The sequence below is a fragment of the Anolis sagrei genome, chromosome 1 (genome assembly GCF_037176765.1).
Source record: "Anolis sagrei isolate rAnoSag1 chromosome 1, rAnoSag1.mat, whole genome shotgun sequence".
NCBI lineage: Eukaryota > Metazoa > Chordata > Lepidosauria > Squamata > Dactyloidae > Anolis > Anolis sagrei.
In genome coordinates, this window is record NC_090021.1 from 339,790,874 (window position 1) to 339,815,233 (window position 24,360).

Sequence of the window (24,360 nt, forward strand, 5' to 3'; positions counted from 1 at the left end):
GATGGGAAGCTTCTCACCGGAGTGGAAATCATCTATCGGACACACGGCAAGCTATTTAACCTCGGCAGACTGAAAGCCAAAACCAAGGTTGCAACATCGGTTATAGAACTCCAGTATGCTGATGACAATGTCGTCTGTGCGCATTCAGAAGAAGACCTACAAGCCACTCTAAACATCTTTGCAGAAGCATACAAGAAGCTCGGCCTGTCATTGAACATCAAGAAAACCAAAGTGCTCTTCTGGCAGGCACCAGCCAGTCCCTCTCCAATGCCAGAAATACAGCTTACTGTTTTTTGGTTTTGTTTTTTGTCGTGTCAGGAGCGACTTGAGAAACTGCAAGTTGCTTCTGGTGTGAGAGAATTGGCCGTCTGCAAGGACGTTGCCCAGGGGACGCCTGGATGATTTTGATGTTTTTATCATCCTTGTGGGAGGCTTCTCTCATTCCCCCGCATGAGGAGCTGGAGCTGATAGAGGGAGCTCATCCGCCTCTCCCCGGATTCGAACCTGTAACCTGTCGGTCTTCAGTCCTGCTGGCACAGGGGTTTAACCCACTGCGCGACCAGGGGCTCCTTAATGGAGAAACATTAGAAAATGTTGACCATTTCCGCTCCCTTGGCAGCCACCTCTCCACCAACATTGACACTGAAATTCAACACCACCTGAGCTCTGCGAGTACAGCATTTTTCCGAATGAAGCAGAGAGTGTTTGAGGACCAGGACATCCGAAGGGATACCAAGATGCTTGCTTATAAAGCTATTGTACTCCCAACCCTGCTATACGCCTGTGAGACATGGACTGTCTACAGATGTCACATGCAACTCCTGGAACGATTCCATCAGCGCTGCCTCCGAAAAATCTTGCAAATTTCTTGGGAAGACAAGCGGACAAATGTCAGCGTGCTGGAAGAAGCAAAGATCACCAGCATTGAAGTGATGGTCCTCCATTATCAACTCTGCTAGACATGGTCCAAATGCCTGACCACTGTCTCCCAAAGCAGTTGCTCTACTCCAAACTCAAGAACAGAAAACGGAATGTTGGTGGGCAGGAAAAGAGAATTAAAGATGGGCTTAAAGCCAACCTTAAAAACTGTGGCATAGACACCGAGAATTGGGAAGCCCTGGCCCTTGAGCGCTCCAGCTGAAGGTCAGCTGTGACCAGCAGTGCTGTAGAATTTGAAGAGGCACTAATGGAGGGTGAAAGAGAGAAACGTGCCAAGAGGAAGGCGTGTCAAGCCAACCCCGGCCGGGACCGCCTTCCACCTGGAAACCGATGCCCTCACTGCAGGAGAACATGCAGATCAAGAATAGGGCTCCATGGACACCTATGGACCCACCGCCAGTACACTGACCTTGGGGACAATCTTACTTGTATATACAGTAGACTCCTGCAGTGGTTAAGAGGTTAGAGTGTTTTGAATACCATTAGCCTAGTTCATGCCCTTCCACACAAAATTCTATAGCTGTATGATTTAGGGATCTAGGGCCTAAATCACCTAAAGAAATAGTTTTCTAAGATCTACAGAGACACTCGCTGGAACGCCTCTGCAAGCGAGAGTCCAAAAGTGGCAGGCGCAAACTGAGAACCTCAACCAATGGCTGATACCAAATGAGAGACTTGCCCCTGGCCACACAGAGGACTGGGCAACCTGAAAGGCACTGAACAGGCTGCGCTCTGGCACCACGAGATGCAGAGCCAACCTTAAGAAATGGGGCCACAAAGTTGAATCCATGACATGCGAGTGTGGAGAAGAGCAAACCACTGAGCACCTGCTGTGATGCAACCTGAGCCCTGCCACATGCACAAGGGAGGACCTTCTTGAAGCAACACCAGAGGCACTCCAAGTGGCCAGATACTGGTCAAAGGACATTTAATCAACTACCAAGCTTGCAAACTTTGTGCTTTGTTAGTTAATTTGTTAGTTAAAAATGCAATACAACTGTTTGGTTTGCTCCTGACATGTTAAATAAATAACCTTGGAAGCTATCTGAGGTCAGCCCTGGTTCATACTTGGATGGGAGGTCACCTATGAGAATCCCAAGCGGAGTAAGTAATATTTCAGAGGGAGGAACTGGCAAAACCACCTCTGGGTAAGTCTTACCTAAGAAAACTCTGATTTGGTCATGGCAAGCAACTTGAAGGCACATGTGCACATAATTTAGGGCAAGAAGGAAGTCATTATGCGGCGGCTCTTGTTAAATAATAGCCAGGAACTCCGCAAACTATTGCATGTCCCTCAGAGATAGACCAGTCAGTCCAGATCGACCTGCTGTGGATCCCCCTCTGAGGACTTCACAGGCATTGTTGCTAAGAGTTTTCACCATTCACCTGAGCCCAATCTTTGCATATGCAGCTGAACTTCTACTATTGTAGCTCATAGAGAAAGAGGGAGAGGATATGCACACAGATAGTATCTGACAGAGTGTGACCTTGTCAGTGGCAGTTCATGCCACGAAAGACTAAGAGGGTTCAGATAAAAGGTGAAACAATGGTTTTAAAAAATGCATTGTGATGTGTGAACCAATGCCATCTTGATAATGTGAATGCCAAACCAGGACCTGAAACAGCAGTTTGAAGCTATCTTCCAAACTCCCAACTGGACAGATCCTATTGTGTAGTCTTGAATGTTGCTGGAAGCCACAGTTCAGTTTTCTCAACCTGGGGGTTGGGACCCCTGGGAAGGGGGGTCACGAGGGGGTTTCAGAGGGGTCACCAAAGACCATCAGAAAACATCTATTTCTGGTGGTCTTAGGAACCCCTTTGGCAGAGAAGGCTGAAGATCTCTCCACCTGTCCTTCTCTTCCTTTTTGGAAACACACACCAAATCCTTCCACCAATTTGGGCATATTGAGAATTTGTGCCAGGTTTGGTCCAGATCTATCATTGTTTGAGTCCACAATGCTCTCTGGATATAGGTGAGCTACAACTCCCAATCTCAAGTTCAATGCTCACCAAACCCTTCTAGTATTATCTGTTGGTCATGGGAGTTCTGTATGCCAAAATTGGTTCAATTCCATAGCTGGTGGAGTTCAGAATGCTCTTTGATTGTAGGTGAACTATAAATCCCAGCAACTAGAACTCCTAAATGTCAAGGTCTATTTCCCCCCAAACTCTACCAGTGTTACCATTTGGGCATATTGAGAATTTGTGCCAAGTTTGGTCCAGATCTATCAGTGTTTGAGTCCACAGTGCTCTCTGGATGTAGTTGAACTACAACTCCCAAACTCAAGTTTAATGCTCACCAAACTCTCCAGTATTTTCTGTTGGCCATGGGAGTTCTGTGTGGAAGGTTTGGTTCAATTCCATCCTTGGTGGAGTTCAGAATGCTCTTTGATTGTAGGTGAACTATAAATTTCACCAACTACAACTCCCAGATGTCAAGGTCTATATTCCCTCAAACTCTACCAGTGTTCACATTTGGGTATATTGAGGATTCATTTCAAGTTTGATCCTGATCTATCGTAGTTTGAGTCCACAGTGTTTTCTGGATGTAGTTGAACTCCAACTCCAAAACTCAAAGTCAATGCTCAACAAACCCATCCAGGATTTCCTGTTGGTCATGGGAGTTCTGTGTGCCAAGTTTGGTTCAATTCCATTGTTGGTGGAGTAAAGCATGCTCTTTGATTGTAGGTGAATTATAAATCCCAGCAACTACAACTCCCAAATGACAAAATCAATCTTCCCCCAACCCCACCAGTATTCAAATTTGGACGTATTGGATATTTGTGCCAAATTTGGTCCAGTGAATGAAAATGCATCATGCAAATCAGATAATTTACATTATGATTCATAACAGTAGCAAAACTACAGTTATGAAGTAGCAACGAAAATAATGTTATGGTTGGGGGTCACCACAACATGAGGAACTGTATTAAAGGGTTGAGGCATCAGGAAGGTTGAGAAACATTGTCCTGGATGATCAAGGGAGGCGGAAGAGGAAAGATGTGCATGAAGTTGTTGTTGTTGTTATTATTATTATTATTTACTTAATTTGCATACCGCTGTTCTCAGCCCTTAGGCGACTCACAGCGGTTAACAACAAGAACAGCAAAAATTCAATGCTACAATAACACGGTATAAAAAAACAGTTAACATCATAACACATTATACAATAATATACAATTAACAACAAAAGCCATTCACTAGCGTCTCGTCACTGAAAAACATGATCCAGATCCGTCATCCATTGTTCCATTCCTATGTTCATTACACTCATTGCACTGACTATTCGAACGCCTGCTCAAACAACCAGGTTTTCACTTTTTTGCGGAATACCATTAATGATGGAGCTAGTCTAATGTCCGTGGGAAGGGCGTTCCACAGCCGAGGGGCCACCACCGAGAAGGCCCTATCTCTCGTCTCCGCCAGCTGTGCCTGTGATGCAGGCGAGATCGAGAGCAGGGCCTCCCCAGAAGATCTCAAAGTCCTGGTGGGTTCATAGGCAGAGATGCGGTCGGATAGGTAGCTTGGGCTGGAACCGTTTAGGGCTTTAAAGGCCAACGCCAGCACTTTGAATTGAGCCCGGTAGCAGATCGGTAGCCAGTGGAGTTGGCGCAACAGGGAGGTTGTATGCTCCCTGCGCTCCGCTCCTGTTAAAATCATGGCTGCCGAGAGTTGGTCTAGTCGAAGCTTCCGAGCCGTCTTCAAAGGCAACCCCACGTAGAGAGCGTTGCAGTAGTCTAAACAGGATGTAACCAGAGCGTGGACTACCGTGGCCGAGTCAGACTTCCCAAGGTACGGGCGCAGCTGGCGCACGAGCTTTAGCTGTGCAAATGCTCCCCTGCTCACCGCCGAAGTGTTTATATTTCAAGCAAAAATTCTGTCTGGAATTGCAGTTATGAAGTAGCAACGAAAATAATGTTATGGTTGGGGGTTTGCACAACATGAGGAACTGTATTAAGGGGTCGTGGCATCAGGAAGGTTGAGAAACATTGTCCTGGATGATCAAAGGAGGTGGAAGCAGAGAGATGTGCACAAAGTGTTTATATTTGGAGCAAAAATTCTGTCTGGAATTGTCTACCAGTGTTCACATTTGGGCATGTTGCATATTTGTGCCAAGTTTGGTCCAGATCCATCCTTTTTTTGAGTCCACTGTGCTCTCTGGATGTAGATGAACTACAACTTCCAAAACTCAAGGTCAATGCCCACCAAACCCTTCAGCACTTTATGTTGGTTTGTGGTTGTTCTTGAATCAGCAGTTCATGCAAGGTGGTCTCCGTTGCTGACGTTGCGTTTTCCTTCTCTTCTCCTTTCCCCGTCCCCCGAACAGTTGAGAGCTGTGGGCTATGGGATGGATGAAGCTGAGCAGGACCAGTATGAAGCCCACCTCAAGGAACTCTTTGACAGCTTTGACGTCACTGGAACCGGGACCCTCGGGCAGGAGGAGCTGCGAGAGCTTGGCCACGTGTTGCACCTGGAAGAAGTGGCTCCCGGAGCGTTGCAGCAAACCCTTTTGCAGGACGGCCTTCCAAGTCGGGTAAGATTGGCACAGACACGCATTGTGTTGGGTGGCGGTTGTGCATTTGTGTACAGACCTTGCTTCTATGAAGGCCTATTCCGTGCTTTTTCCTAGGCCAGTGAGGCAGACGTGGAAATTTCTGTGGGAAAGACCACGGAAGCCAGGCAGTAGCAAAGGAGATTCGCAGCTTGAAGTAGAGAAATCCTTTTTGTCTGTCTTCTGAGCTGCTTGTCTCTCCCGAGAGAAAATCCCTGTCTCTTGAAGGACTTGCATGGCATAGAGAAGAAGGAAGGAAGGAAGAGAAATAAAGAACGGTGGGAAATAATGAGCAGTTTGAATCGGGATGTGTAGTCTTTATTGTGCTAATAAGGGCACTCGCTCACAGAGACCTTCCCCTGCAAATTGGCTGCCCCAGACTTCTCTGCATAGCTTCAAACAAGATTGCCACAACCAGGACTTCAATTAGCCAGAGACGACTGTGGGGGAAACAAGCCAAACTCCCTATATTTACTGGGTCTTGTTATGGTTGGGGATCCTTTCAACTCAGGGGTGTCTTTTGGCTTCCCCGGTGAAAAAGCATCTGTTGTTCCTTCTAGGCTTGATAACCACACAGTGGAATAGTTCTGGGGGGGCCTTCAAGTTATGAATAACTTTCCCACATTGGAAAGGAATATCCCACTTCTGACACCAATAATAATAATAATAATAATAATAATAATCTTTATTTATACCCCGCCAGCATCTCCCCAAATTCAAAAAGTTTAAAACTGATCAGGGCATCAAAATAAATTAAAGCCAGTTAATGAACAATCTATAAACAACGAAAGCAACGAATAGAGAATCCTGTGCAATTATACAAGCCTCGTCCTGCCTAACAACTCATCCTCAAAGGTTCGTTGAGGCAGAAAGATGCTCACTTGTTTACGGAAAGAAGAGGGGAAATATAATTGCTTTATTGGAAGCAATTAATTGAAATACAGCTGTAGTTAATTCTGGGGCTGTAAAACAACACATGGAATGAAAACCGAAAATAATGGAATATATATTTCATATACACACACAAGCAAAAAGCGCAAAAGCTGGGTTGCAGCTAAACATAAAAAAAAAAAAACCAAGATGATGGCAACAAGAATGATTGACAACTGGAAAATAGAGGGAGAAAATGTGGAGGCCGTGACAGACTTTGTATTTTTAGGCGCAAAGATGACTACAGATGCAGACTGTGGCCAGGAAATCAGGAGACGCTTCCTTCTTGGGAGGAGAGCAATGTCCAGTCTCGACAAAATAGTAAAGAGTAGAGACATCAGACTGGCAACAAAGATCCATTGCCTATTCAAAGCCATGGTATTCCCTGTAGTCACCTACGGATGTGAGAGCTGGGCCTTAGGGAAGGCTGAGCGAAGGAAGATCGATGCTTTTGAGCTGTGGTGTTGGAGGAAAGTTCTGAGAGTGCCTTGGACTGCGAGAAGATCCAACCAGTCCATCCTCCAGGAAAGAAAGCCCGACTGCTCACTGGAGGGAAGGAGAATAGAGACAAAGTTGAAGTACTTTGGCCACATCATGAGGAGACAGCAAAGCCTAGAGAAGACAATGATGCTGGGGAAAATGGAAGGCAAAAGGAAGAGAGGCCGACCAAGGGCAAGATGGATGGATGGCATCCTTGAAGGGACTGGACTGACCTTGAAAGAGCTGGGGGTGGTGACGGCCGACAGGGAGCTCTGGCATGGGCTGGTCCATGAGGTCACGAAGAATCATAGAATCATAGAATCATAGAATCAAAGAGTTGGAAGAGACCTCAAGGGCCATCCATTCCAACCCCATTCTGCCAAGAAGCAGGAATATTGCATTCAAATCACCCCTGACAAATGGCCATCCAGCCTCTGCTTAAAAGCTTCCAAAGAAGGAGCCTCCACCACACTCCGGGGCAGAGAATTCCACTGCTGAACGGCTCTCACAGTCAGGAAGTTCTTCCTAATGTTCAGATGGAATCTCCTCTCTTGTAGTTTGAAGCCATTGTTCCATTGCGTCCTAGTCTCCAAGGAAGCAGAAAACAAGCTTGCTCCCTCCTCCCTGTGGCTTCCTCTCACATATTTATACATGGCTATCATATCTCCTCTCAGCCTTCTCTTCTTCAGGCTAAACATGCCCAGTTCCCTAAGCCGCTCCTCATAGGGCTTGTTCTCCAGACCCTTGATCATTTTAGTCACCCTCCTCTGGACACATTCCAGCTTGTCAATATCTCTCTTGAATTGTGGTGCCCAGAATTGGACACAATATTCCAGATGTGGTCTAACCAAAGCAGAATAGAGGGGTAGCATTACTTCCTTAGATCTAGACACTATGCTCCTATTGATGCAGGCCAAAATCCCATTGGCTTTTTTTGCCGCCACATCACATTGTTGGCTCATGTTTAACTTGTTGTCTACGAGGACTCCAAGATCTTTTTCACACGTACTGCTCTCGAGCCAGGCGTCACCCATTCTGTATCTTTGCATTTCATTTTTTCTGCCAAAGTGGAGTATCTTGCATTTGTCACTGTTGAACTTCATTTTGTGAGTTTTGGCCCATCATCTCTCTAATCTGTCAAGATCGTTTTGAATTCTGCTCCTGTCCTCTGGACTATTGGCTATCCCTCCCAATTTGGTGTCGTCTGCAAACTTGATGATCATGCCTTCTAGCCCTTCATCTAAGTCATTAATAAAGATGTTGAACAGGACCGGGCCCAGGACGGAACCCTGCGGCACTCCGCTCGTCACTTCTTTCCAAGATGAAGAGGAAGCATTAGTGAGCACTCTCTGTGTTCGTTCACTTAACCAGAGTCGGAGATGACCGAACGAATGAACAACAACATACACACACAAACATACACACCAAATATAAAAGGTGATTCTCAGTCTGTTTTAGAAAGATGGCTGTGGCTCATAGCTCTGTTGCATTTCTTTATCCTTTTCCTGGAGATTTCCAGGCAGAATACTGAGTGTCTAACTGACATGCCATACATTGGCCAGCCCTGCAGCACCATTGCAGCTTGCTTTAGTTCCAATAGTATCAGACATGTTGCATCAACTGCCATGCACATATGGTCCAAGGCTGCAAAACTCTGTATTTGTGACTGTCAAAAATTGTCTGCATGTCTTTGTCATCCCACATAATTTCATTGCATTGGTAGTCAAGTGATTACTTGGACTGATCTAATTAATTCTTCTCATTTTGGGAGCTGGGTAGTCTGGAGATGTGTAGGGGAAATGGTAGATGATTTGTTTAAACATTTGAAAGGGTGTCCCATTGAGAAGAAAGGGGGCAGCTTGTTTTCTGCCACTCTGGAGACTAGATGTTGTAACACAACCCCTGTCCTTTTCCCATTCTTTTCCCATTGAAGTGGCTGAGGGGGGAAAGGAAAGGGCCTGAGGGTAGTAGGAATTGTTGGGAATTGAAGTCCAAAACACCTGGAGGGCCTAAGTTTGCCCAAACTTGATATAGATGCACCTGATGACATATATCCCTGTTAGCCCCAATTACAGTTGGTTAGAAAGGTTCAGATTTGGAGAGATGTCACTTTTGGGTCCTGTTTTCTTGTGTTTCTTGAATGGCTTTTTGGTCATTTTCTTCAAAGAGTTTTCTTCCCTTGTTTAGTTCTGTCCTTGCAAGCTCTTTACCCTCTTGACTGACTTATTCATAATCCCTTCGCCCTTATAAATTGAAGTCTGACTTGCTGGGCTTTGCAGCTTTTTTATTTTTGTTAGTGTTCCGTTAACTACATTTTGCCTCTTTTCGAATACCTCTCATTCAATAAATAAATAAACCCTAGGCAAAATAGGTTTTCCAAAGTATAGTCGAGAGAAATTGCAGACTGGCAGAATTAGTCTTATAGAGCTGCCCTTGTCCAGAGGAGGGTGACTAAAATGATCCAAGGGTCTGGAGAACAAGCTCTATGAGGAGCAGCTGAAAGAGCTGGCCATGTTTAGCCTACAGAAAAGAAGGCTGAGAGGGGAGATGTATCACACTAGGAGGGGAAGTCACAGGGAAAAGGGAGCGAACTTGTTTTCTGCTTCCTTGGAGACTAGGACGCAATGGAACAATACCTTCAAACTACAAGAGAGGAGATTCCATCTGAACACGAGGAAGAACTTCCTGACCGTGAGAGCCGTTCAGCAGTGGAACTCTCTGCCCTGGAGTGTGGTGGAGGCTCCTTCTTTGGAAGCTTTTAAGCAGAGGCTGGATGGCCATTTGTCAGGGGTGATTTGAATGCAATATTCCTGCTTCTTGGCAGAATGGGGTTGGACTGGATGGCCCAGGAGGTCTCTTCCAACTCTAGGATTCTATGATTCTATGATTCTTGACACCTTCAGCAACTGATTCATTGGTTCTACTCAGTCGTTGAGACTATCCAACAACATCCCAACCTTTATTTGAAAACAGTACTTCTGTCAAAAGGGGGGGGGGCACCAAGCAGAAGTGTTGAGACTGCATGCCATTCTTCCGTCCCTCCCCTTGCATGCCGTTGTGCTTTTATGCGGTGGGACTCGGTTTGAAAGCATTTTCTGAAAAGGAAGAGGTGAGGATGGGGAAGGGGCTTTTTGTTTTGTTTGGGGAGGTGGTGGCGAAGGGGAGAAAGGGAAAGGCCTCTCCTTTGGGGTTTCAACTTGGGTTGTGAAGCTGCAGCTGCGGCCAGAACAGATGGCCCGGTTTTGTATCCTGCGAAGCAATTTTACCGTGACTGGAGCTCAAAAGAAAGATTAAGAGCAATGGGTCGTATGTGGAAGGGGGAGCCGTGCATTTCAATCAAGTTACAGCAAGAGGGGAGTGGGACAAGGCGTGCAAGCCTACACACCGAGAACTGGGAAGCCCTGACCCTTGAGTGTTCTAGCTGGAGACCAACTGTGACCAGCAGTACTGTAGAATTTGGAGAGGCACAAATGGAGGGTGAAAGAGAAAAATGTGCCAAGAGGAAGACGCATCAAGGGAAACCCGACCAGGACTGCCTTCCGTCTGGAAACCAATGCCCTCACTGCCGGAGAATTTACTTGGAGACTATCCTTCGTTGACTGAGTAAGATTGTCTTCCAAGTTTGGTGTACTGGTGGCGGGTCTGTAGTTGACTGTGGAGCCCTTTTCTTGACCTGCATCTTCTCCCGCAGTGAGGGCATCGGTTTCCAGACAGAAGGCGGTCCCGGTCAGGGTTGGCTTGACGTGCCTTCCTCTTGGCACATTTCTCTCTTTTGCCCTCCATTTGTGCCTCTTCAAATTCTACAGCATTGCTGGTCACAGCTGACCTCCAGTTAAAGCAATCCCTTGTTGAACGAGTAAGATTCCAAGTTTGGTGTCCTGGCACAGTAGGTGACTGTGGAGCCCAATTCTTGACCTGCATGTTCTCCTACAGTGAGGGCGTTGGCTTCCAGATGGAAGGCGGTCCCGGTTGAGGTTGGCTTGACATGCCTTTTTCTTGGCATGTTTCTCTCTTTTGCCATCCATTCCTGCCTCTTCAAATTCTACAGCACTGCTGGTCACAGCTGACCTCCAACTGGAGCAGTCAAGGTCCAGGGCTTCCCAGTTCTCAGTGTCTATGCCAGAGTTGTTAAGGTTGGCTTTGAGCCCATCTTTAAATCTCTTTTCCTGTCCTCCAACATTCCCTTTTCCATTCTTGAATTCGGAGTAGAGCAACAGCTTTGGGATATGGTGGTCGGGCATTTGGACAACATGGCCAGTCCAGCAGAATAGATGGCGGAGGACCATCGCTTCAATGCTGGTGGCCTTTGCTTCTTCCAGCACGCTGATGTTTGTCCGCCTGTCTTCCCAAGAGATTTGCAGGATTTTTCAAAGGCAACATTGGTTGAATCGTTCTTGGAGTTGCATGTGACATCTGTAGACAGTCCACTTTTCACAGGCGCAGTGGGTTAAACCCCTGTGCTGGCAGGACTGAAGACCGACAGGTCGCAGGTTCGAATCCGGGGAGAGGCGGATGAGCTCTCTCTACCAGCTCCAGCTCTTCATGCAGGGACATGAGAGAAGCCTCCCACAAGGATGATAAAAACATCAAATCATCCAGGCGTCCCCTGGGCAACGTCCTTGCAGATGGCCAATTCTCTCACACCAGAAGCAACTTGCAGTTTCTCGTCACTCCTGACACACACACACACACACAAAACAGGCATATAGCAGGGTTGGGAGGGCAATAGCTTTATAAACAAGACCCTTGGTCTCCCTATTGATGCCCCTAAACAGCTACTCTCCCATAAAATATATTTGGTTTTAAATCATGCTCCCAAGAGACAAAAATATATAATCTTCATTAAAAGAAATATGGTTGTTTTACTTACAGGCTTCATGTATTCAGCATACAAAAACATTGCTTATCAGTTGAAACAGTAAGTTCTCTTAGGCATTCTCTTGCAGTCTCTTCTCTGTCTTATGTCTAATGCATACTCTCTTAATCCAAACTGAACACAACCTAAATAATGCACAATACTGACTTCTAAAATGGAGTCTCAGTCTGAATAGTCCCAGATCTGATCACATGGTCTGCAGCCCCTCCCACAACCTCAAACACCATAGAATTAAGGAAGCTGCATACCAAAACATACGTCTATAATGCAGTAAGCAAACTGAATGATATACATAACAAAGACTAGTGTAGGAGGTTTGTAGAAGGTTGGCATTTCCAACATAGAAAGGCTTTCTTCTGGCATCCCCTTCTCTTCCCGCCAGAGCAGTACCTATTGATCTACTCACATTTGCTTGTTTTCAAACTACTAAGTTGACAGAAGCTGGGGCTGACAGCAGAAGCTCACGCCACTCCCCAGATTTGAACCTGCAACCTGACAACGGAAGGTCACGTCACTCCCCGGATTCGAACCTGCAACCTTTCAGTCACAAAGTTTAGCAGCTCAGCGGTTTAACCCACTGTGCCATCGGGGGCTCTCTTATATTTAACACTGACACTAAAATGGAGTCTCAGTCTGAATAGTCCCAGATCTGATCACATGGTCATCAGCCTCTCCCACAACCTCAAACAACATAGAGTTAAGGAAGCTGCATACCAAAACATACATCTATAATGCAGTAAGCAAACTGAATCATATACATAACAAATAACTAGGAAGTTTGCAAAATGGAGTCTCAGTCTGAATAGTCCCAGACCTGATCACATGGTTTTCAGCCCCTCCCACAACCTCAAGCAACAGAGTTAAGGAAGCTGCATACCAAAACATACATCTATAATACAGTAAGCAAACTGAATCATATACATAACAAATAACTAGGAAGTTTGCAAAATGGAGTCTCAGTCTGAATAGTCCCAGATCTGATAACATGGTCAGCAGCTCCTCCCACAACTCAAATAACATAGAGTTAAGGAAGCTGCATACCAAAACATACATCTATAATGCAATAAGCAAACTGAATCATATACATAACAAATAACTAGGAAGTTTGCAAAATGGAGTCTCAGTCTGAATAGTCCCAGATCTGATCACATGGTCTACAGCTCCTCCCACAACCTCAAACAACATAGAGTTAAGGAAGTTGCATACCAAAACATACATCTATAATGCAGTAAGCAAACTGAATCATATACATAACAAATAACTAGGAAGTTTGCAAAATGGAGTGTCAGTCTGAATAGTCCCAGATCTGATCACATGGTCAGCAGCCTCTCCCACAACCTCAAACAACATAGAGTGAAGGAAGCTGCATACCAAAACATACATCTATAATGCAGTAAGCAAACTGAATCATATACATAACAAATAACTAGGAGGTTTGCAAAATGGAGTCTCAGTCTGAATAGTCGCAGATCTGATCACATGGTCTGCAGCCCCTCCCACAACCTCAAACAACATAGAGTTAAGGAAGCTGCCTACCAAAACATACATCTATAATGCAGAAAGTAAACTGAATCATATACATAACAAATAACTAGGAGGTTTGCAAAATGGAGTCTCAGTCTGAATAGTCCCAGATCTGATCACATGGTCAGCAGCCCCTCCCACAACCTCAAACAACATAGAGTTAAGGAAGCTGCCTACCAAAACATATGTCTATAATGCAGCAAGTAAACTGAATCATATACATAACAAATAACTAGGAGGTTTGCAAAATGGAGTCTCAGTCTGAATAGTCCCAGATCTGATCACATGGTCAGCAGCCTCTCCCACAACCTCAAACAACATAAGAGGGTTTTTTTTCTGGCATCCCCCGCTCTTCTATGGTAAACATCCAGTGGACTCCGTTACTGGAGTTTCTTAGAGAGGTTTGTTGTTGTTGTTGTTCATTCGTTCAGTCGTCTCTGACTCTTCGTGACCTCATGGACCAGCCCACGCCAGAGCTCCCTGTCGGCCGTCACCACCCCCAGCTCCTAGAGAGGTTTATTCAGGTGAAAACGTATCATTTTTCGATGCCTGGTTCCTCCCCTTTCCCTGGGGTCTTGTGCCCCTAACCCTGCTGAATGAGGAGGCATAACGGCGGCACATTGAGAGTAATGGTACCTGCCTATTTGACTCTCCAGTTCTAATGAGAGGTAATCTGTGTTAAGTGCTTGCTGTAGACTCCTAAAAGCCTGCTCGGGTCACAGGGTGGGCCCTGCATCACATTTTAACATATCTGGCGTTTTATGAGCGGCGACAGTTGGCTTTACTGCTGATTGGATTCCTGAAAGGCTGTCAGTCCCTTGAGCGCTGGCCTCGATTAAGTGGCACATCCATTCTCAAGTCGTGAAGCCACATCATGAACCTGATTTTCTCCGTCAAACGTTGGCGAGCCTTGGCAGGTTCTGATCTATTTCCTATCGCAAATGCCTTGGCTGAACGCCCCTTTCCCCCGTGATAATTGCATGCACGGCCGCCTGTGTAATCTCAACACGCTCCTCTTCCAGCCAGGCGCATTTACTCGAAATGTCAAGATATTTTTTTTCCAGATTGGGGAATGCCTTTCTTCATTACGAACAGCCTTTAATATTTTTTTTTTGAAGTGTGCTTCCATTTTGAAATTATTTGTAGGATGAATGGCAGCAATTAATGTGCAAATGAGGCTGCTGGTACCAAGTTTTTTCCTCCAACCGAGGCTGCTTTTTAATTACTCCTTGTGATGCAGAGATTGAGGTCTCCGCTGCTGGATTGTGATACGTTGGGGCCAGAAGAGATCGAACGCTCCGGGCGGGGATGAATGTATTTGTGAATGAGATTCATGGCTGTATAATGTGTGCAAATGAGCAAAGGCAGCCTTAGAACAGCGTTTCTCAATCTGGGGGATGGGACCCCTGGGGGGGGGGGTCCCATGGGGTGTCAAAGGGGTCACCAAAGTCCAGGAGAAAACACAGTATTTTCTGTTGCTCATGGGGGTTCTATGTGGGACGTTTGGCCCCATTCTATCGTTGGTGAGGTTCAGAATGCTCTTTGATTGTAGGTAAACCATAAATCCCTGCAACTACAACTCTCAAATGTCAAGGTCCATTTTCCCCAAACTCTACCAGTGTTCACATTTGGGCATATTGAGTATTGGTGCCAATTTTGGCCAATGTTCTGTCGCCGCTGGGCCTGTAATTGGTTGGCTTTAAATACAGGATGTGTAACCTTTGCCCAGCGGGAAGCCAGGGGCCTAAGGAGAGGTTCTCAGAGGTTTCCACTACAAAAGAATCTTCAGATGGCTTGAGAAGTACAACAAAGTCTTTTATTAATGAAACCAAACAGGAACTTCAAGGCTTTCTTGATAAAGTATTGGTTCTCTCAATCTTGTCCACAGGGGTCAGGCACTATCTTCAATAACGTTTTCTTTAAAGGAAAAACCCCTTTTTAACTTCTCCCAGGCTGACTGAAATCCAACCCTCACTGGTCTGGGCTCTGCTACCGGGCCAAACTGCTTCTCTGACACCAAGTGGACCTACCAGCAAGGCAGTGGATATTCTCCAGCTGAAGTTCTTTAGTCTTTAGGGCTGTTTCCTGGAAATTCCCAAAGCTGTGGGAATGCTTCCCTGGAGTTCTTAGGAGTCTCTTAAAGCTGTTCTCCTCTGGATCTCTTTCCCTTCTGTTTCTGTTGGAATTTCTGTAACCCTGGAAATACTTAAAGCTTGAAGCCTTTGTACAGGGGAAGTTACACACATGCTATACAAAAGCTAACCTGGCTGAGACTGACTAACAAAATGGCTCACTTCCCTTCCAAAGCCCAAAAAGGGGGCGGGACTAGGGAACCTAATGATAATTGACAGGTGACCTGCCCTGTAACTGCAAACTTTAACAGAAAGCCACCCTTCTGCAAAATCCCAAGCCTTGGGCTGCAAACAAACACTTGATGCCAAGCAAATAAAGTGGGAGCTTCTGGTACAGCTGTACCTGCACAGCCAAGATCCATCATTATTTGAGTCCAACAATGCTCGCTGGATGATGGTGAACTACAACTCCAAAACTCAAGGTCAATGGCCACAAAACCCTTCTAGTGCTTTCTGTTGGTGTTGGAAGTCCTGTGTGCCAAGTTTCGTTCAATTCCATCGCTGGTGGAGTTCAGAATGCTCTTTGATTGTAGGTGAACTATAAATCCCAGCAACTGCAACTCCCAAATGACAAAATTAATCCTTCCCCCAACCCCACCAGTACTCAAATCCCAAAAGAGGAATAACAAAAGGTCCTCGTAGCATTGTTAAGACCAAAAGCCTAAATAAAATGATTTATTTATATATCGTGTCATCAGCAACCATACCATTGTGTTACAATTCTAACAGAACAAAACAAACACACAGATTAAAAAGGAAAAGGAAAAAAAACCACAGATTTTGCAAACTTGGTAGTTGGTTAAATGTCCTTTGACCGGTATCTGGCCACTTGGAGTGCCTCTGGTGTTGCCGCAAGAAGGTCCTCCATTGTGCATGTGGCAGGGCTCAGGTTGCATTGCAGCAGGTGGTCAGTGGTTTGCTCTTCTCCTCACTCGCATGCCGAGGATTCCACTTTGTGGCCCCATTTCTTGAGGTTGGCTCTGCATCTCGTGGTGCCAGAGCGCAGTCTGTTCAGCGCCCTCCAAGTCGCCCAGTCCTCTGTGTGCCCAGGAGGGAGTCTCTCATTTGGTATCAGCCATTGATTGAGGTTCTGGGTTTGAGCCTGCCACTTTTGGACTCTTGCTTGCTGGGGTGTTCCAGCGAGTGTCTCTGTAGATCTAAGAAAACTATGTCTTGATTTAAGTCGTTGGCGTGCTGGCTGATACCCAAACAGGGGATGAGCTGGAGATGTCACTGCCTTGGTCCTTTCACTATTGGCTGCTACTTCCCGGTGGATGTCAGGTGGTGCAGTACCGGCGAAGCAGTGTAATTTCTCCAGTTGTGTAGGGCACAAACACCCTGTGATAATGTGGCATGTCTCATTAGAAGCTACATCCACTGTTTTAGTGTGGTGAGATGTGTTCCACACTGGTCACGCGTACTCAGCAGCAGAGTAGCACAGCGCAAGGGTAGATGTCTTCACTGTGTCTGGTTGTGATCCCCAGGTTGTGCCAGTCAGCTTTCGTATGATGTTGTTTCTAGCGCCCACTTTTTGCTTGATGTTCAGGCAGTTCTTCTTGTAGGTCAGAGCACGGTCCAAAGTGACTCCCAGGTATTTGGGTGAGTTGCAATGCTCCAGTGGGATTCCTTCCCAGGCAATAATCCTCAGAGCTCGGGATGCTTGTCTGTTCTTAAGGTGAAAGGCACATGTCTGTGTTTTAGATGGGTTAGGGATCAGCTGGTTTTCCCTGTAATAAGCAGTAAGAGCACCTAGAGCTGCGGAGAGCTTCTGTTCAACCATCTCAAAGCTCCCTGCTTGAGCGGTAATGGCACGATCATCAGCATAGATGAAACTCTCTGTCCCTTCTGGCAGTGGCTGGTCATTTGTGTAGATGTTGAACACGGATGGATAAACATGCTCCCCTGAGGCAGGCCGTTCTTCTGTTTCCGCCATCTTCTTCTCTGGCCCTGAAACTCAACAAAAAAGCTCCTGTTTTGTAGCAGGTTTCCTATGAGGCGGGTGAGGTGGTCGTCCTTTGTAATATTATACATTTTTCTCAGGAGGAGGCGGTGGTTCACAGTATCATAGGCTGCTGACAGGTCTATGAAGACAGCTCCTGTGATCTGCTGCCTTTCAAAGCCATCTTCTATGTGCTGAGTCAGGTTCAGCACTTGCGATGTGCAGCTTTTGCCTTTTCTGAAGCCAGCTTGCTGTGGGATCAGACAGGGGTCTATTTTTTCCATAATTCTATGCAAAAGAAGTCTCTCCAGAACTTTGTAGAGGTGGCACAACAGGGAAATTGGTCTGTAGCTTTTTGGGTCATTACGGTCTTTGCCTGGCTTCAAGATGGCGATGACTCTTGCTTTCCTCCAGATTTTGGGGATCTGACAGGATGCAGTGCAGTTGTTCATCAGCTCCAGCAGCCAGCGCCTTGCTTTTGGACCAAAGTTCTTGATTTGTTCCATCCGTAGATCATCCAAGCCAGCTGCTTTGCCATTCTTACATTTGTTGAGAGCCATGTCCAATTCAGTAGATGTAAAGGGTTCATGGAGGTTGTTGTTCTCAATTTTGACTAAGGATTGGATTTTATGGCTCAAGCTCCCATAGACTTGAGTCTACTTCATTTGGTTTCCTTTCTTCGTTTATTGAAGTATGTATCCACTCCGTATCCCAGGAACTCTGGGTGGCACGTAGGAAAAATATTAAATACGACGGAGAGAGAGATGTCTTAGAGCGTAAAACGTATTAAACTCTCTTAACAAATTAAAACACATTGGCTTGAAACAAATTAAAAAGCGGGTGATTTACAATCTGGAAACATATTAAACTTTCTTACCAGATTAAAACAAGTTAAAACAGCTGAAACCATGTACATGCCCAAGCTCAAGGATATCGTGAGAGTCCCTTAAGGCTCTCATAAAAAGGATTACAGAAGCATTATCCAAAGCTGGTAAATGTATAGTTAGCCCTCCATATCCACAGATTCTTCAGCTATGGATTCCACCATTCACAGCTTGAAAATATACCCCATATATATCTATATCTATATAAATAAAAATGTAATGTTCGTTTGTGGGATTAAGAGAACTCAAAAACCAGTGGGTGAATTGACACCAGATTTGGACACAAGACACCTAACAATCCAATGTATGGGTTTATATATCTGTGGAATGACCAGGGTGGGACAAAGAACTCTTGTCTGTTGGAGCTAGGGGGTGAATGTTTCAACTGACCACCTTGAGTAGCATTTGATGGCCTGGCAGTGCCTGGGGCAATCTTTTGTTGAGAGGTGATTAGATATCCTTGATTGTTTCCTCTCTGCTGTTTTGCTGTTGTAATTTTAGAGTTTTTTAAATACTGCTAGCCAGATTTTGTTCATTATCATCGTTTCCTCCTTTCTGTTGAAATTGTCCACATGCTTGTGGATTTCAATGGCTTCTCTGTGTAGTCTGACATGGTGGTTGTGAGATTCTCACATAATGTTCTCAAATAATATTTTGTGTCCAGGTTGGTTCATCAGGTTCTCTGCTATGGCTGACTTCTCTGGTTGGAGTAGTCTGCAGTGCCTTTCATGTTCCTTGATTCGTGTTTACACAGAGAAGCCATTGAAATCAAGGTGCTTAGTTGAAACATTCACACCTAGCTCCAACAGACAAGAGTTCTTTGTCTCACCCTGGTCATTCCACAGATATATAAACCCCTTTTCCTAATTCCAACAGACCTCACTACCTCTGAGGATGCTTGCCATAGGTGCAGGCAAAACATCAGGAGAAAATGCCTCTAGAACATGGCCATATAGCCCGAAAAAATCTGCAACAACCCAGTAATAATATTTGTATTCTTCCTTTCTCAAAGCAGATTACAGCATGTAAACAGACATAGGCAAACATTCAATGCCTTATTACAGTGGCATACAATGAGACACAAACACAGAGAGTAAGACAAAGGCTTCTCCTTTCATTTCCGGCTCAGGTGCTCATCTCCCGCTCTGGAGGAAGTGCTCTTAACCATTTCCACGCCGAGGAACCTGCGTTGTCTGTAGACACCTCCTGGTTGTGTGGCTGGCATGAATGCTTTTTTGGCCTTTTCCCACCTAAGTGTGGTACCTATTGATCTACTCATATTTGCATGTTTCCAAACTGCTAGGTTGGCAGGAAGTAGGGCTGTTGACAAGCTGGAATGTGTCCAGAGGAGGGCGACTAAAATGATCAAGGGTCTGGAGAACAAGCCCTATGAGGAGCGGCTTAAGGAGCTGGGCATGTTTAGCCTGAAGAAGAGAAGGCTGAGAGGAGATATGATAGCCATGGATCAAGAGGTGAGGGAAAGTCATAGGTAGGAGGGAGCAAGCTTGTTTTCTGCTTCCTTGGAGACTAGGACGCAATGGAACAATGGCTTCAAACTACAAGAGAGGAGATTCCATCTGAACATGAGGAAGAACTTCCTGACTGTGAGAGCCGTTCAGCAGTGGAACTCTCTGCCACGGAGTGTGGTGGAGGCTTCTTCTTTGGAAGCTTGTAAACAGGGGCTGGATGGCCATCTGTCAGGGGTTCTTTGAATGCAATATTCCTGCTTCTTGGCAGAATGGGGTTGGACTGGATGGCCCAGGAGGTCTCTTCCAACTCTTTGATTCTATGATTCTAGGGCTAACAGTAGGAGCTCACCCTGTCTCACGGATTCGAACTGCCAACTCTCAGGTCAACAGTTCAGCAACACAAGAGTTTAACCCATTGTGCCACCAGCATTGTTTGGATTGTTGGACTAGGACTCTAGGAGATCAGAGTTCAAATATTTTTTCAGCCCTAGAAACCACCTGGGTGGCATCTGCTGTAAATTAGATGGGACTTGAAAGCACAAAACACCTATAACATTCCTCCTCAAATTATTATGATTTACTGCTTGGTTTTAATAGGATACCTTAGGGATTTTTTTTTGTCCTTTGGTGGTAAATCTCTTTGGCTTTTTTCAGATGTAATACTTGATATTGTAAAATAATAAGAGAAACATTAAGAGATCAATTAAGATAGTTGGGTGTTAATTAGAGCTAGAGCAGGGTTGGTCAACCGCAGTGAGTCCCAAGGCCGGTTTTCTGCTTCTGAGACGCTGTGGGACCCCACAAGAGCTGCCCCCAAATGTCCCCCAAGGCCCCAAAATTTCAGAAGAATGCTGGGAGTTCCAGTAATAAGGAAGAGTTGCTGGATTCCTTTCTATAAACGGAAATATCCGCGCCCTGCCCCTTAATGCATCCCTAGCTCAAAGCCCTGGATGAACTTTAAGAGAGACATTAATTGACTGCTTCTGCCCATAATTGAAGGGTGTGTTGTTGTTGTGGTTGTATGCTCTGACTTATGAGTGGGAGGCCAGAATAGCCCCACTCATTTTGTGCAAATTGAGATCAGCTGTGGTTTTGATGTATTGTCGAAGGCTTTCATGGCCGGAATCACTGGGTTGTTGTAGGTTTTTTCGGGCTATATGGCTATGGTCTAGAGGCATTCTCTCCTGACGTTTTGCCTGCATCTATGGAAAGCATCCTCAGAGGTAGTGAGGTCCCTTTTTCCTAGTTCCAACAGACCTCAATACCTCTGAGGATGCTTGCCATAGATGCAGGCGAAATGTCAGGAGAGAATGCCTCTAGACCAGTGGTTCTCAACCTTCCTAATGCCGTGACCCCTTAATACAGTCCCTCATGTTGTGTGACCCCCAACCACAACATTACTTTCGTTGCTACTTCATAACAGTCATTTTACTACTGTTATGAATCATAATGTAAATATCTGATATGCAGGATGCATTTTCATTCACTGGACCAAACTGGGCACAAATACCCAATACACCCAAATGTGAATGCTAGTGGGGTTGGGCGAGGATTGATTTTGTAATTCGGGAGTTGTACTTGCTGGGATTTATAGTTCACTTATAATCAAAGAGCCTTCTGAACTCCACCAATGATGGAATTGAATCAAACTTGGCACACAGAATTCCCATGACCATGAGAAAATACTGGGAAGGTCTGGTGGAAATTGACCTTTAGTTGTAGTTCGCCTACATCCAGAGAGCATTGCGGACTCAAGCAATGATGGATCTGGATAAAACTTGGCACAAATACTCAATATGCCCAAATGTGAACACTGCTAAAGTTTGGAGAAAATAGACCTTGCCATTTGGGAGTTGTAATGGTTGGGATTTATAGTTCACCCACAATGAAATAGCATTCTGAACCCCACCAACGATAGAATTGGACCAAACTTTCCACACAGAACCCCTATGACCAACAGAAAATGGTCTTTGGTGACCCCCAGGTTGAGAAACACTGGTCTAGAGGCATTCTCTCCTGACGTTTTGCCTGCATCTATGGCAAGCATCCTCAGAGGTAGTGAGGTCCCTTTTTCCTAGTTCCAACAGACCTCACTACCTCTGAGGATGCTTGCCACAGATGCAGGCGAAATGTCAGGAGATAATGCCTCTAGACCATGGCCATATAGCCCGAAAAAAACTACAACCCAGCTGTGGTTTTCTTTCTAACTGGATGAAATGTTCTTCCTCTTTCCTACTGTTTTCAGCTTTTTGCAACAGCAGACAGGTTGCAATGCTGGCTGTTGTATTGAATCACATGCCGGGCACTTCCCAAGTGTCTGGGACTGTGTGATGTATTGGCGAATAATGCATGCAGATCCCAGGAAGGTGGCCTTTTGCAGCTGGCAGGTGGTAATCTTGTCAGCACCGATTGTGTTTAAGTGCAGGCCAAGGTCTTTAGGCACCCAGTGTGCTGATCATCACTGGGACCACCTTGACTGGCTTGTGCCAGAGTCTTTGCAGTTCGATCTTTAAATCCTTGTATGGTGTCAGCTCTTCTGCTCTGCATTGTATTTTTATGGTATTCCCTCTTTGTCTTTAGCACTTTAAGCAGTTTTCTACTATTGACTTTCTTCTTCTTCTTCTTTTCCTCCTCCTCCTCCTCCTTATTATTATTATTATTATTATTATTATTATTATTATTATTTGAAACACAAAAAGGTGAGTCCATAGAAAACAAAATCACTCTGCTGGCTGTTGTATTGGATCACACGTTAGACACTCCCCAAGTGCCTAGGACTGTGTAATGTATCAGCGAATAATGCGTGCAGATCCCACTAAGGTGGCCTTCTGCAGCTGGCAGATGGTAATCTTGTCAGCGCCGATTGTGTTGAAGTGCAGGCCAAGGTCTTTAGGCACTGCACCCAGCGTGCCGATCACCACTGGGACCACCTTTACTGTCTTGTGCCAGAGTCTTTGCAGTTGGATCTTTAAATCCTCATATCGTGTCAGCTTTTCTAGTTGTTTCTCTTCAATCCTGCTGTCACTTTGGATGGCAACATCAACAATCCATACTTTGTTTTTTAACTTGATCATGAAGTCAGGAGTCTTGTGCTCCAAAACTCTGTCTGAATTTGGAAGTCCCAGAGTAGTTTGATGTGTTCATTCTCTGTAACTTTTTCCAGCTTTTGGTCCCACCAGTTCTTTGTTGCAAGCAGATAATCTTTGTGGCACAAGTTCCAATGAATCATCTGAGCAATGGTGTTGTGCCTCTGCTTGTAGTCTGTCTGCATGATCTTCTTGCAGCAGGTGAGGATGGGATCTATTGTTTCACCTGTCCTTGCAGAGTCTACATTTGGAATCTGTGATTGACTTTTCAATTCTGGCTTTGGTGGCAGATGGTAATCTTGTTGGTGTCGATTGTGTTTAAGTACAGGCCAAGGTCTTTAGGCACTACACTCAGTGTGCCGATCCCCTCTGGGATCACCTTGACTGGCTTGTGCCGGAGTCTTTGCAGTTCGATCCTTGTATCATGTCAGCTTTTCCCATTGTTTCTCTTCAATCCTGCTGTCACTTGGGATGACAACATCAACGATCCATACTTTGTTTTTAACATGATCATGAGAAACAATATCATATGAAAGCTGACTGGCACAACCTGGGGATCACAACCAGATACAGTGAAGACATCTGCCCTTGCGCTGTGCTACTCCGCTGCTGAGTATGCATGCCCAGTGTGGAACACATCTCACCACACTAAAACAGTGGATGTGGCTCTTAATGAGACATGCCGCATTATCACGGGATGTCTGCGCCCTACACCACTGGAAACTACACTGTCTAGCCGGTATCGCACCACCTGACATTTGCCGGGAAGTAGCAGCCAATAGTGAAAGGACCAAGACAGAGACATCTCCAGCTCATCCCCTGTTTGGGTATCAGCCAGCACGTCAACGACTTAAATCCAGACATAGTTTTCTAAGATCTACAGAGACACTTGCTGGAACACCTCAGCAAGCGAGAGTCCAAAAGTGGCAGGCTCAAACCCAGAACCTCAACCAATGGCTGATACCAAATGAGAGACTCTCCCCTGGGCACACAGAGGACTGGGCAACTTGGAAGGCGCTGAACAGACTGCGCTCTGGCACCACGAGATGCAGAGCCAACCTTCAGAAATGGGGCTACAAAGTGGAATCCACGACATGCGAGTGCGGAGAAGAGCAAACTACAGACCACCTGCTGCAATGCACCCTGAGCCCTGCCACATGCACCATGGAGGACCTTCTTGTGGCAACACCAGAGGCACTCCAAGTGGCCAGATACTTGTCAAAGGACATTTAATCAACTACCAAGTTTGCAAACATTGTGTTTTGTCTGTCTGTTTGTTTTGTTCTGTTAGAAATGTAATATATTTGACTGGCTGCCCTGACACGAGAAATAAATAAACATGATCATGAGGTCAGGAGTATGGTGCTCCAAAACTCTTCCTGTCTGAATTCAGAAGTCCCAGAGTGTTCATTTTCTGTAAGTTTCTCTGGCTCGTGATCCCACCAGTTCTTTGTCGCAGGCAGATGGTGTTTGTGGCACAAGTTCCAATGCATCATTTGAGCAAGGGTGTTGTGCCTCTGCTTGGAGTCTGTCTGCCCGATCTTCTTGC

At 45.5% G+C, this 24,360-nt stretch overlaps 1 protein-coding gene across 10 annotated transcripts in view; it reads left to right on the plus strand.

Annotated features, from left to right (window-relative positions):
• The window catches only part of NIN (ninein), a 188,166-nt gene that overhangs the window by 36,294 nt on the left and 127,512 nt on the right, over positions 1-24,360 (plus strand). For all 10 annotated transcript variants that reach the window (XM_060753002.2, XM_067463133.1, XM_067463134.1 and 7 more), the window contains exon 3: positions 5,267-5,473. In XM_060753002.2, the coding sequence (XP_060608985.2) occupies positions 5,288-5,473 (186 nt within the window). In that variant the 5' untranslated portion in view covers positions 5,267-5,287. The remainder of the gene's footprint in view (positions 1-5,266; positions 5,474-24,360) is intronic.